General features: G+C 44.6%; 1 protein-coding gene across 1 annotated transcript; it reads left to right on the top strand.

The window, feature by feature from the left end:
* The first annotated feature begins 3,320 nt into the window (after window positions 1-3,320).
* slc25a23b (solute carrier family 25 member 23b) lies at window positions 3,321-11,506 on the top strand. Its single transcript, XM_079565097.1, has 10 exons — window positions 3,321-3,520; window positions 4,606-4,729; window positions 4,810-4,897; window positions 6,398-6,509; window positions 6,588-6,746; window positions 7,192-7,344; window positions 7,964-8,077; window positions 8,149-8,316; window positions 9,803-9,953; window positions 11,015-11,506. Exons 1-10 carry the CDS (start codon window positions 3,329-3,331, stop codon window positions 11,194-11,196), a joined length of 1,443 nt encoding a protein of 480 aa, XP_079421223.1. The 5' UTR covers window positions 3,321-3,328; the 3' UTR covers window positions 11,197-11,506.
* The last annotated feature ends 1,799 nt before the right edge of the window (window positions 11,507-13,305 follow it).

Genomic DNA, 13,305 nt, shown 5'->3' with positions numbered 1-13,305 from the left:
CTGAAAGAGCTGCTCAGCTCCTGTGCAGTGGGTGGGAGGTGTTGTCCATGATGGAGGTGAGCTTGGCTAACACCCTCCTGTCCCTCAGCTCCTCCACAGAGTCCAGAGCTGGCCAGTCCTGGTCTGCCCAGCGCACGGCAGCGTAGTGGAGAGCAGAGGCTACCACAAAGTCATAAAAACTCTCCTCAGCAGGTGGAGGCGACGTTGGCCCTTCTTGTACAGGGCATTGGTCCAGTTTGTTGTTGAGGTGAACACCCAGGTACTTGAAACTGTCCCCCTCCTCAATGTCCTCCCCCTGGATGTTGAGCAGTGTGTGCGGCGGTGACTTCCTCCTGAAGTTGATCACCATCTCCTTCGTCTTACTGGTGTTCAAGCACAGGTGGTTGTGCTTGAACACCAGTAAGACGAAGGGGTAGAAAGTATTCATCTTGAAATGTATTGGAAATATCTTTAAACTTGTTTGCTTATCTGATGGAAACAGTATGTTGACGAACATGCTTGCTGTGCCTTGCTGCACTCAGACAACACTGGCCTCAGTGCACAGACCAGACTTCCTGACCTGTTTCTATTGATATTGGACTGAGTTATCCATCATGCATGGGGGACAGCAGTGTTACCTCCTTTACCATAACTAAACTACGCAAGTGTCTGAGTAACGCGGCTTGTCAGGGAGGCTGTGTTCACCAGTGTCAGGGTAATCCTCTGTGTGCTGACATGCAGCACGCGTCACCAATCCCTTTTATTAGCACTAAGAATAGATGACTATGACTTACACTCAGAGGTTCTAGCTACATTTTTTTGGTTTTGCCAGTCACTTTGTTTGAAAATGTCGGCCATGGAAATTACATTCCCCAGTCATTTGTTTTTCAAGCCGGCCAAAATCCGGCTGCTGCCAACTAACAGGAACCCTGGTAACACAGTGTTTCAAATACAAGCCAGGCCTGTCATGAACCCACTGGACTCACACAGATCTTTGTTTGATGCAACAGCAGTTTATCATTACTTCTTAATAATGAACATTGTACATAAAAACACACACAAAGAGATGCATAATAAAACATGTACCATTTAACACAAAATGCAATTCAATATGGAGTTTAAAGGTGCGTTATGCAATGGTGTTTGACCATGTAGCGACCCAGAGGCCGTATGAGTGGTCAGCATGGTGCCTTTACTTTCCATCACAGTGGTCTCTAGGACGCTCCAGGATCTTTTGATTTGTAGGTTTCCTGGAGAGAGGGTCCGTCAGCAGTGAAAACCTTCCAAGAGCGTCCAACAGACCACTGTGATGGAAAGCAAAGGCACCGTGGTAACCATTCATTTTGTATTATGGAACCTTTTATGTTCAACTGAACATTGGACATTTTACACAAATCAATCTACGAAACATCAGATTTTAGTGGCGAACATTTTCCCTCGTTCTCCGCTTAAAGTGACTAGATACAAGTTGGTCATTTTTATACTCAGTACTGCCACCTCAGGTCTTAGGCGTAACTGCTTATGCATTATGGCACTTCAGACCCGAAGTAACACCTTTGTGAGTGACAGTGCAGGATTTTAGAGGCAGTTGTGGTGAACAGGTCTGAGCTCATTCTACACATTAGGACATGGTTTGAACATGTAGGGGGAGGAAAATACTTCATTTTAACATTTTTAAACTGTATATAATCCAGGGGTGTCGAATTCGTTTGGGTTGAGGGCCGAAATTCAGCCCCCACGGCAGGTCGCGGGCCGCATATATTGTAATGGCCTCATAAATAACAACAGCTTAAAGCTGTACAGCTTATTGTGCCACATGTCTCTCAAAGTGCTACATGACGTCATTATTCATTCCCTCCACATTCGATGGCGGTAAGTTACTATTGTAGCCACAGCCGCCCTGGGGCAGACTGACCATTTACCACATGGCTATAATATGCTGTTTTATCCTGATCTCTTATTATGTCAGTGCCCTCTGCTGGACACCTGTGGATTTCTGTCATTTTTTCAATTCAAGCTGCCCCCTAGTGGCTCAAACTGGTTATTTCTTTAAAAATCCATAACTCAACACAGGAATGGGCTTTTTTTTTTGACATGCTCAGGAATTCATGCTCCTCAAAGGGCCACATTAAATCATCTCCCGCGGGCCTTGACCTTGACACATGTGATATAATCCCTTTAATGAAGTGTCAGTAAAATGGAAACTGCTGATCCTGCAACTGGTTGTCCCAAAAACCAAGCACAAACTTCGGGGAGATCGGGCCTTCTCTGTTGCCGGCCCGCGGCTGTGGAACCAGCTGCCATTAGAGATCAGACAGGCCCAGTCTCTACCTATTTTTAAATCTCTCCTAAAAACGCACCTTTTTTCTCTGGCGTTAAACGCAGATTGATGTTGCCTGCTGTTGTTTTTGTACTTTTTTCCTTATATTCTTACTGTAAATATTTGTATCTGTTTCTGTGTGCGGCACTTTGGCCAACTGTAAGGTTCTTAAAGTGCTTTATAAATAAAGTTGGTATGGTATGGTATGGTGTGTTATGGTATGGTATGGCATGGCATGGCATGGCATGGCATGGTATGGCATGGTATGGTATGGTATGGTATGGTATGGTATGGTATGGTATGGTATGGTATGGTATGGTATGGTATGGTATGGCAAAAGGAGGCAAAAGTTTGCTAGATATGTAAGTAGGGCTGGGTACCGTTTTTTTTTTCTTCTCGTTACCGATACTTTAACAATACTTGCTTTTCGATAACGATGCCTGAACGATACGTTTCGATGCCTGTACACTTGACTTTTTTTCAATTTGTTTCTCCCAATTTTCCCCCTTTTGTTGTTTTTAAAAATTTCCCCCCATTTTTTTTAACCACGTTTTTCCTAGTTTTCTAAAAAAAAATGTCCCCCCTTTCCGGAGGTCTCCGAGTTTACACGTTGTATTTGCCACTTAGCGCAGTGTTCCAAGGCAAGTGTGAGGTGGGAAAATGTACCAGTTTCCTGGAACGCAGCATCATGTCCTGATTTATTCATTTATTTCTTTATGTATTTTATTTCCTTTCTGTCGTGAGTGCAGGAGATGTTATTGCTAGCCACATTTGTCGCACCGACATTGACAACACGTGCACGTGCCTTTGCTAAATCCGCGCGCGGGATTTGTCTGTGGCTGCGCGCGCGCCTGCACCTGACGCGCGCGGGGGGGTTTATCATCCGCGCTCATTCAGCCGGACAGCTCACACCTCCTCTGCAGCGGCCCCCGCACGCCGCGCTCACCCTCCACACCGGGCCGTTCTCATTGAGCGACTGTGCCCCGCTTCGTGTCCAAGGCCGTCCTAAAGCAGCTGGATATTTCTCTCATGGGCGAAGCCGAGGCGCGCTGTGCTGTCCCGGGAGCAGAGCAGAGCGGAGCATCCTCAGAGCCGGACAGACAGCGCAGATATGCCGCGCTGTTCGAGCAGCTGGACCTGAACAAGGACGGCCGAGTGGACATCGGAGAGCTGAGGCTGGCCCTGGCAGCGCGGGGGCTGCACCGGGGGGAGGCTGAGGAGGTACGGCTCATGAGGACTATGGCGCTGATATCAGGCTGTTAGCCAGGACGCACATTCACATCCGAAGATTAGCTCTAATCTAGATTTGTGTTGAAGTGCAAGAGGCTAACGCAGTGAAAGATGACAGCGCTACATCTCCATCACTATATGCTAACTGACGCTACAGAGGAGCAGGCTGTGTTAAAGCCACAGGTCGCTACGTCTCACCAAACCTGAGACTATTTAGTCAACCACAAAAGTGTCATAGACTGCTGACCACAACCAGTGCGTCATCTGTAAAGTAGCAGGTTCAGGAACACTTATGACTGACGTGATGGATTCTGGGAACTGGCCAAAACATTTGTCAGAACACTCTCATTAAACACCATTACACAGATCATTGATCTGAGGCGCAGCATTGATTTTTGTAAAGTATTCCTTTGATAAAGTAACTGTACTCTACTACTGCAATAACCTAACCTCAAGAGGGTTTGTCGTCTTCCTGAGTGATGTACCCGGGAGGTACTCTGTATGTCGGGGAAACTCCTTCAGAAGAAGCTGTCCACATAAAACCAAATATTTCTAGTAGATTATTGTATATTTTGTTCTAATGTGGGGCAATTTCAGCAAGAATATGTTGTTTGACTAAAGTCTAGGCTCATTCATGCTTCACAAGACGCAAGAACATGAGCTGCAAGAACAAAAAGTCATTTTTGCCTTGTCGCCATGGGACTGTTGTCAATAACAAAACGTTTCCATGGCTGAAGTGACTTTATTTTGTTCTTGCCGCTCAAGGTGCAAGAAAGAAGTGTCTTGCGTCTTGTCAAGTATGAATGAGCCCTAAAAGTAGTATGGATCCCTTCACTCATCATTTTATCAGTATCAGTTTTTATCACTATGCATTTAACTGTAACAAATACAAAAATCGCAATACTAGCCTGAAAAATCTGAATTGTGCAGCCCGACTCTAGATACTCTCAAATGAAAGAGTAACTGTACCTGAATACAGTTTCTTTTACATTTGAGTATTCTACATACGTATTGTATTCAGTTACTCACCAACACTGCATACCGTAGCTCTGTTCTTATCGTGTGATTGTTTCCAGATAGTTCTCCAGAGTGACACCAACCATGATGGGCTGCTGGATATTCACGAGTTTTCTGAATTCCTGCGCGCTCACGAGACGAGGCTGTGGCTGATGTTCACCAGCCTGGACCGCAACAGTGACGGTGAGTAACTCCTCCACTCTCTCCATGCCCTCCTGTCCTCCATTCTGTTACTCCACTCACACATTTACCCTCCACCGAAGGCTGCATTGACGTGGGCGAGATCCAACACGCCTTACAGAAGCTCGGGATGGAGGTTTCCCAGGAACAGGCCTCTCGGATTTTGCAGAGGTAAGCAAAGACTAGGACTACGCCAAGAGAAGCCTTCAGCCTAAAGGAACAGGCCACCGTTTTTCCATAGTGAGATATGTTCTTACCTGAGCTTAGACGAGTTGATCCGTCCCTGTCTGGTCTTTGTGCCCGTGGAAGAGCGTGGTAGCTTCTAACTTCACCCCCGTTATGAGTTATTAGGAATATGCTGGGAGAGACCAAATGCTAGCAACATCTTTGGTCGTTTTGCGTGACTGAGGGCATGCACAAAGACCAGACAGGTACACATCAACTCGTCTCAGCTCAGGTAAGAACATATCTCAGTATGGAAAAACGGTGGCCTGTTCCTTTAAACCAGAGGTTACATTAACCGAAAATTCTCCGTCATTTACGGAATATTTTTAGCTTTGCCGGAAAATTTTGAAGGCTGTCCATCATTTTGACACAAATGAGAGCGCATGGATTTGGATAAACACACGAAGGACCGAGAGGAGAGAGAGAAGAGGCGTGGTGGGCGGAGGCACGAGCATGTGTTCTCCCACTGTTTCTTATTAGCATTACCTTCAAATTGAGGAAATGCAAATAATAAGCTCCAATTTACATTTACATTCATGTAATATGAGTTTTGCTATTGAGGAGCGGATGATTCTCTGAATAAGTCGCACAAGTTTATACACATTTCTGTTGCAACTCTGTTGTTCCAACTCTGTTTAGTATAGATTTTTCCTAACATTAATAATATATATAAGGTATATAAAATGTCTTTTAAAAATGCTCATAATTAGACATTAATTCATGGTGGTTAAAAATAGCTCATGATGGATTATTTGTAACCCTGTCTTTAAAAATGAAGGAGAGAAATTATCCCCAGCGAAACCACTGATGTAAACATATCATCTTCCAACAAAATACTCAAGCAATACACAACACACACAGTTACTTACTTTTTTTTTTTTATATGTTGGAGTGTCACAAAACGCTTCATCATCAACCGATCTCTAGACTTACTGTATGTAGTTATATCAGGGAGAGGTTTACCTTCATATTACCACAACATAGATATGATATTATTACACTGATATTGGTATCTTTACTTCATTTACAAATCTACTCCAATTGAAATAACGTGACTTTGTACAGATCTTTAAAAAAAAGTCTTTCACCTGCAGAAGTTCCATGTGTAATATCTCGCTTCAGTGTGTGATTATTTGATGTAAATGTAACTTGTGTCAGTAATTTTGCACCTGCCCCTGGTCTCAGTGTTTCTGTGTGTGAAAATTCCCACATCAGTAAGATGATTTCTCTCTATTTTTAGATCTGCATATATCTGAAAACGCTATGGCTAATATAAATACTTTTCGTTTGATTTGCAGTGTATTTAGTAGCACGTTGGACTGCAGCTTAGGGCAGTCAGTATAAGAAACTGAATTACAGCATTGTAATTATTGTGCAAATGTCCAAGGTCAGTGCTTTGTGTGCTCTGCAGAGAGAAAAGAACTATATGAAGGTGTTTCTTTGCAGCATGGACAGAGACAACAACATGACCATCGACTGGAAGGAGTGGAGGGATTACTTCCTCTTCAACCCCCTGCACAACATGGAGGACATCATGCTGCACTGGAAACATGGCTGCGTAAGCCCGCTCGATCTGATGACTTTCAGGGAGGTCTACGGGGCACGCTTACCTCATGCATGTGGGACTGTCTTTCAGATGCTGGACATAGGAGAGGCCCTGACTGTGCCAGATGAGTTCTCAGAGCAGGAGAGGCGCTCTGGGCTGGTGTGGAGGCAGCTGGCGGCAGGGGCCATGGCTGGAGCTGTGTCCAGGACTGGCACCGCTCCTCTGGACCGTCTCAAAGTCTTCCTCCAGGTCAGAACGTCAGCAGAAGCCTTAATTATCAGTCCACAGTCGTTCACAATGTATGCGGCCCGTGGCCCGACGTGGGGGCTGAATTTCGGCCCACGGCCCAAACCGAGTTCAACACCCCTGGTCTACAGCTGCAGCTACCCAGTGAAGGAATAATTACGACAGTGTAGCCCCCGTCCTGGACCTACTATAGTTCTACAGAGCCAACAGGTCGGTAGATGTCATCCTGGCCTTCCACCTCAGGGCTGTTTACTTTCCCCTGGCTTTTCTCCCTGTACACCAACTCCTGCACCTCCAGCCACCAGAGAAACTTGTCAACTCAGGCTCATAAAGTGCAATACAAGTGAAGGCCATTATTTAGAATCTTTTTTTACTTAGAAAGTTACTAGTGTAGGGAGGCTCTACATTGATCTTATGTAATATGATTTTGTCATACTTGTGGCGACAGGTGCACGGCACCACGTGTCGGGGGAAGAACCTGTGGGCGGGGCTGAGAGGCATGGTGCAGGAGGGCGGAGTCCGGTCGCTATGGAGAGGAAACGGCATCAACGTTCTCAAGATTGCCCCTGAGTCAGCCATCAAGTTCATGGCCTATGAGCAGGTGAGGGGGGGACACCACAGTCAAACATTTAGGTTTTTTTTTTTCAATAGAAAGAGCCAGACCGTGTTAAATAGTGGCTTTAAGCTGGAAAATGGCAAAATGCTTTTTATTTGCATCATGCATCAAATTAACCATTGTTTATGTTTATGTATTGAAAACAGAAGAAAGACTGGCTGTGAGTGTCAAAAGCAGTCAAAGAGGTATGGAGGCACTCCGTAGTTACGACAATTAAAAATCCTTTATTGTGGCATGGACAAAAAGATTAAAAAACGCCGACGTGTTTGGACAACTATGTCTTCATCGGGGCGATTTTTGCCACAGACTGCTTTTGACACTCACAGCCAGTCTTTCTTCTGTTTTCATGCACTATCGGCTCCTTGGAAGAGCACCCGTGAGTTCACTACCACTTATTACACCTATGGGACCCAAAGCAGCACTCATTTTCTATTTTCAAATTTTATGTATTATTTAAAAAATATTAAAATATTTAGAAATTTGTGGCCTTAATCTTAAAACTCGCGGGCCGATATGAGGTCCCAGCATGCCTCTGTGAACAGATACAAAGATTCAGCTCCCATTTAAAGATCCATTAACACTGGACTGTTACGCTTCCTCTCAGATAAAGCGGATAATCCACGGCACTAAGCAGGGCGGGCCCCTGAGAGTGCAGGAGAGGTTCCTCGCGGGCTCTTTGGCTGGAGCCACTGCTCAGACCCTCATCTACCCCATGGAGGTCAGTTCACTCCTTGCTCCGTTAGCTGAATGTAGTTCGGAGCTCTGACGGCTGGTGCTGCTCCTCGGCAGGTGATGAAGACCCGTCTGACCCTGCGCAAGACCGGGCAGTACTGTGGGCTGCTGCACTGTGCCCGACACATCCTGGCCACAGAGGGGGTGGGGGCCTTCTACAGAGGGTACCTGCCCAACACCCTGGGCATCATCCCGTACGCCGGCATCGACCTGGCTGTCTATGAGGTCTGCGTACAGTAAGGCTTTTCTCTTTTAGAGGACATATCCTCTCTTTTACCTCGTCACAAACTGGTTTAAGCCTCAAACATAATAAAAAAAACAATGGCTTACACTTGTATTGCACTTTACATGTCTGTATTACCAAGTTTTTCAAAGCGCTGGGGTAGACTACATAAGGAAGGAAGGCTACCAGTCTGTGCCATCTGCCCCTTCGTCCACCACCAACCACTCACTCACACACTACAGTCAGCCAGGCTTCCTGGGGTTTTCCCATCCCAGTACTGACCAGGCCCTTCCTGCTTAGCTTTGAGATGTGACACATATCAAACATGCAGGACATGTCCATTTAAGTCCTGTCAATCAAACCTGCTGTGTTTTCTGGACATTTCGCCGGTCAGTGACTGTGGCTCCCTCCAGAAGTGCTAATGCACGCTGTAATTCTGACAATTTAGAAGGTGTGGGAATCTATGGCCATATTAAAGTACACTTAATTACACTGCATTTCACAATCCAACCAGCTAGCACTAAAAACACTACTAACATGCTTTAGGCTAAAGGTGTGTATGTGAGCGGGACTGAGTGGTCTGGGGGGGTGTGAGGGGCTGATGGCACAGATTAGGCAGCTCTCTCTTTGTGACCATGTCTGTAAAAGGTGCAATACAAGTACAGTGCTTTCCCATTTAAAGTCTCCTGTCAGTATGTGTCAGTGAAATGTGTGAGTCTCAGTCATTTCCTGGTTCTGACCGGGGCCAGGACTCACTGATGGCAAATATCCTCTGAGAGTATTTTCTACACATCACTTTACTTTCATAGGGCTGGATGATATGGCAACAAACTTAATCACCTTTTTTGTTTCTCATATTGAGAAAAGTCAAATAAACACATGTAGTTGATTCATTCTTAAACATATGTAAATACAAGCTCGAATGAAATATAGTTTTCCTCCTCCAAACTTTTCCGGCCGTGGCCCCCAAAATCACTCAACAAACAACTCAGGAACAACTTGTGTGAAATGTAATTAGCATTTATAATAATTTAAGGTGAAAAACATTTTAAATCTGATTTAATGATGTTTAGAAACTGTATTTTGATATTTGGTATTTTTACAAAATATGCTGTTTTCAATGAAAAACACAGAAATGTAACAAATATTGCTTTAAAATCATCTTGCAACCCCCACTTTGGGAACCACTGATTAAACGCACATAAATGTTCCATTGTCTGTTTCTGTCATATTAATGGCAATGATAAAGTCCCATGGCAATTATTGAGTCGAGATTGTGATTTCGATTAAATTTGATGAAATCCCCCGTCAGATAGGAGACATCACCATGTGGACTGGGTCAGACTTCTGAGTGGTCAGCTGGACGCTCGCTCTTCAGTCCTACCACCCTGCTGGCACTATTCCTCTTTGTATCATTTCTGATTTGCAGGGTTAGCAGTTGTTCATCACAAACCCCACGTGATAGGATTCTTTGCTGCTGTGTTGCAGACTCTGAAGAACGCGTGGCTGCAGAAGTACTGCGTGGACACTGCAGACCCGGGCGTCCTGGTGCTTTTAGCCTGTGGGACCATCTCCAGCACCTGTGGACAGTTGGCCTCCTACCCCCTGTCGCTGGTCCGCACACGCATGCAGGCACAAGGTCAGCCGAAGATACCAACTGCATATTGCTTTTTTATGAATGCAAATAAAAATGCAATTTTCTCTGCATACAACAATATATTTTTACATCAAACTTTTCTTTGCTTTTTACATAATTTTTTACCAAAAAGAGTCTCTGGGAAATGAGAAAGACTAAAAACAGGCGTTGTTTTAAATAGTTGAATCATCTAAAAAAACAGAACCATGGGTGCCCCGTGTCCTCAGCTGGGACAGTGGGCGGAGCAAACAGACACCTGTCTGTCGCTGTGAGCGCAGGCTCTGAGTCCATTTTAACTCTGATAAGAGCACTTAATTAATGAGACTCCGAGGAGAACAGACCAAAGGGCGAATGTTTTTTTTATTTTGCTCATTAACATTGAGTTTATCTGTCAGATAAAGCCTATCGCCAAATAAAGATCCAGGAGCAGAGAAACAAAACTTGAACAGAAGGCAGAAGGAGCACACAGCAGAGCTCGCTGTAAAGTTAGACCCAGGCGAGTGAGAGGAGGCGGAGCAGATGCGAAAGCCCTCCCTTCAGTCTGAATGACTTGACCCCATGGAGGCGCTGGACACTTGCTACGCGCAAACATAACAATTAAAATGGATTTAACTGATCAGAAACTCTTTAGTTGTGCAGAAGGTGCAGAGTTCAGTAATACGTAGTTGCAAAGGAAATTGCAGAATATTGGAATGTTTGTGGGTTTGTGGAAAAGTTGTAATGGGAAATAATAATAGTTGTCACAACATTCCTGGAGGGACTGCTGAGTAAAGATGTCACAAAGGCATGATACACGGCCACCAGGTGGAGCTGTTTCCCCAATAATGACCATATGTAGCGGATGATAAACTACCTTTTATATAGTATTTCTTTACAAAATAAAAAATAGACAGGTCATTTTCCACCATCTAAGCCACTGTCGCTCCAATGATACAATACCTTTAGTTTTCAAACCACTAGTGTCTGACAGCTAATGAGAGAAGTGCAGCTGAAAAGGAAGACCGTTCTTTAGCGCTTAGAGATGTGTTTATGTTGAGATATCTTTCCTGTTCCTGTTTCCGCAGCCCTCAGTGAAGACAATCCCAGGCTGACCATGGTGGGCCAGTTCCGGCACATCGTTTCTCATGAAGGAGTCCCAGGCCTGTACCGCGGCCTCACGCCCAACTTCCTCAAAGTCATCCCGGCGGTCAGCATCTCCTACGTGGTCTACGAGCACATGAAGAAGGTGCTGGGAGCCGCCGCCTAGAGCCAAATCTCCCCAACCACAAAGTGCCTACTCGCTCAGCTCCTTTACTATCCACCGTTTTCATGTGGCATCATCGGAGGGCAAACGTTTGCACTTTTGGATTGACCACTAAAGAAAACACTGTGCGGATTTGCATAGGAACAGTCAGAAATGTGACCACTTTGAATGTTTCTTCCAGTGACCAAGAAAAGTCAAAGCAGGGAAGTTTTGTTCCCTGTTTTGTTTTGTCATGATCATCATTGACTTCCTCTGGGCATGAGCACTTACTGGCCCCAGGGAGTGAAACATCCCAAACTGACATGCAGCCCTACTCTACGGGCCATAAGCGAGCCCCAGTCCTACCCTTATGGATAGGTTGTGTTCACGTTCTCGAATCTGATGATCACATAATCTCAGATGGAGGACAGGGGCCAACACAACTCAAATAAAAAGACAAATACTTTCATGTTTGCGAATATTGTCTCCACTTTTGGACACCTTTCAGAGAAAATAATTGGACCTCAGTTTATACGTGCTGACAGAGAAAACACTGAACAGCCTATATGCCAGTGGGATGCCTCATTTGAAAGCCAATACCTTCTAGTTTCTAAAATATCTTTAAGATCTGTGTGAATGGAACACAATTTACATCACACTTCCCAAACTCTATAATCATACTCTCTGATCCTATTCACTGTAATGGGACTTTGCTGACTTTAATTATCCTCTTAACTTTGTACAAGGATCTTTCCAAGCATCTCATTACACAGAAATAATACATTTTGCTCTGGATTTTGATTAAAAAAAACAAAAACATTTTCCATACTTATTTGAAACATGAAGCTATTCATTTTGACTGGAGATATACTTTCAATTATTATTATAATTGCGTGCAAAATGTTTTTGGCCTTATGCTTTGCTTTTTGATTTGTCAATGGAACTTTAAACCAGTTTGGACCCGGAAGTAGCTTTGTTGTCCCGTGTGATGTCACACTAAAGTGGGAAACAGCCTATAATTTAAAATTGAGGTTGTGAACAGCTATGAATTCTATGATGGGCACTACTGTGAAAATGCTGAGGTTTTTTGGCTTGGTTTATGGTTAATATCTTGTCATTCCTGAACCCATCCTTGTGAAACAAAAACTGTCACAAAGTCCAGAGTCTTCTCTCTCAGCACATATGAACTAAGGTCACATGACTGTCCCCTAAAGGTGTCCAAAGCCGTATCAAAACATTGGTGTGATATTAGTCAGTTGAAATGACTTTCAGCCGAAACATGAATACTGCCGGATTGGACCTAATCTGTTTGGGAGATTTCTTTCTGTCTCAGAGTTGTATTGGCACCTGCTCCACCTGACTGCATGACATCATCACTTTCTGGAACTACTTTAAACTACAGGCTCTTTAGAATGTTGTGATGTCACATGAACGCAACCTACTGAAGAATATTTACTTTAATTGACCTTTCGCAAACCCCGCCCCAAAACGGTCATTGTCCAATCATACCTCATAGCAACCGTTACTACCAGACAACCCCCGGATCTCAGCCCATGGAAGCTAATGGCGTAGGACCTGTTTCCCGCAATAAACAAGCTAAATAAATACCGCCCGCTAAATAGAGCCAAGCCAACACTGGTTGACCATTCCTCTCACGGTTTGCTGTTTCACGAGCTGTCGTTGCTGAATATTGTCACAGAAAAGCTGTTTCTGCCGCTGGAGTACATGGCACGTTTACTTTATAAGTGCAAGGAAGCGTTTACTGTGTCTGAGCAGAGCCTTGATATTTGGATTGGTTGTTGTCACTGCCCTGAGAGAGCACATGAGAAGTTACCTGAGCCACAGCCGCGGGGGAGACAAAGCCACTGCAGCCTCTATCCTCTACACAGCAGGAGGCTGGACACATTTTATCACAGCATCACTGGTCCACACGACGGTGCTGTTTGTATTTAAGGTAGCTCCGGGGATTTTTCCCATTTCTCAAGCACACAGTGTCCTCCTCGTTGCACATTTTGTTTATTATTATGGCATATTCCTCCACTGCACATTGCTACCCATTTTGCTTCGATCCGGAGGATATTGCGCTGGTATTGCACCAAAAAGCGTCACTTTAACGCGTTATGATACGTGACA

Source organism: Gobius niger (assembly GCF_951799975.1).
Source record: "Gobius niger genome assembly, chromosome: 10".
Classification (NCBI taxonomy): domain Eukaryota; kingdom Metazoa; phylum Chordata; class Actinopteri; order Gobiiformes; family Gobiidae; genus Gobius; species Gobius niger.
This window is presented reverse-complemented; position numbering and strand designations above follow the sequence as displayed.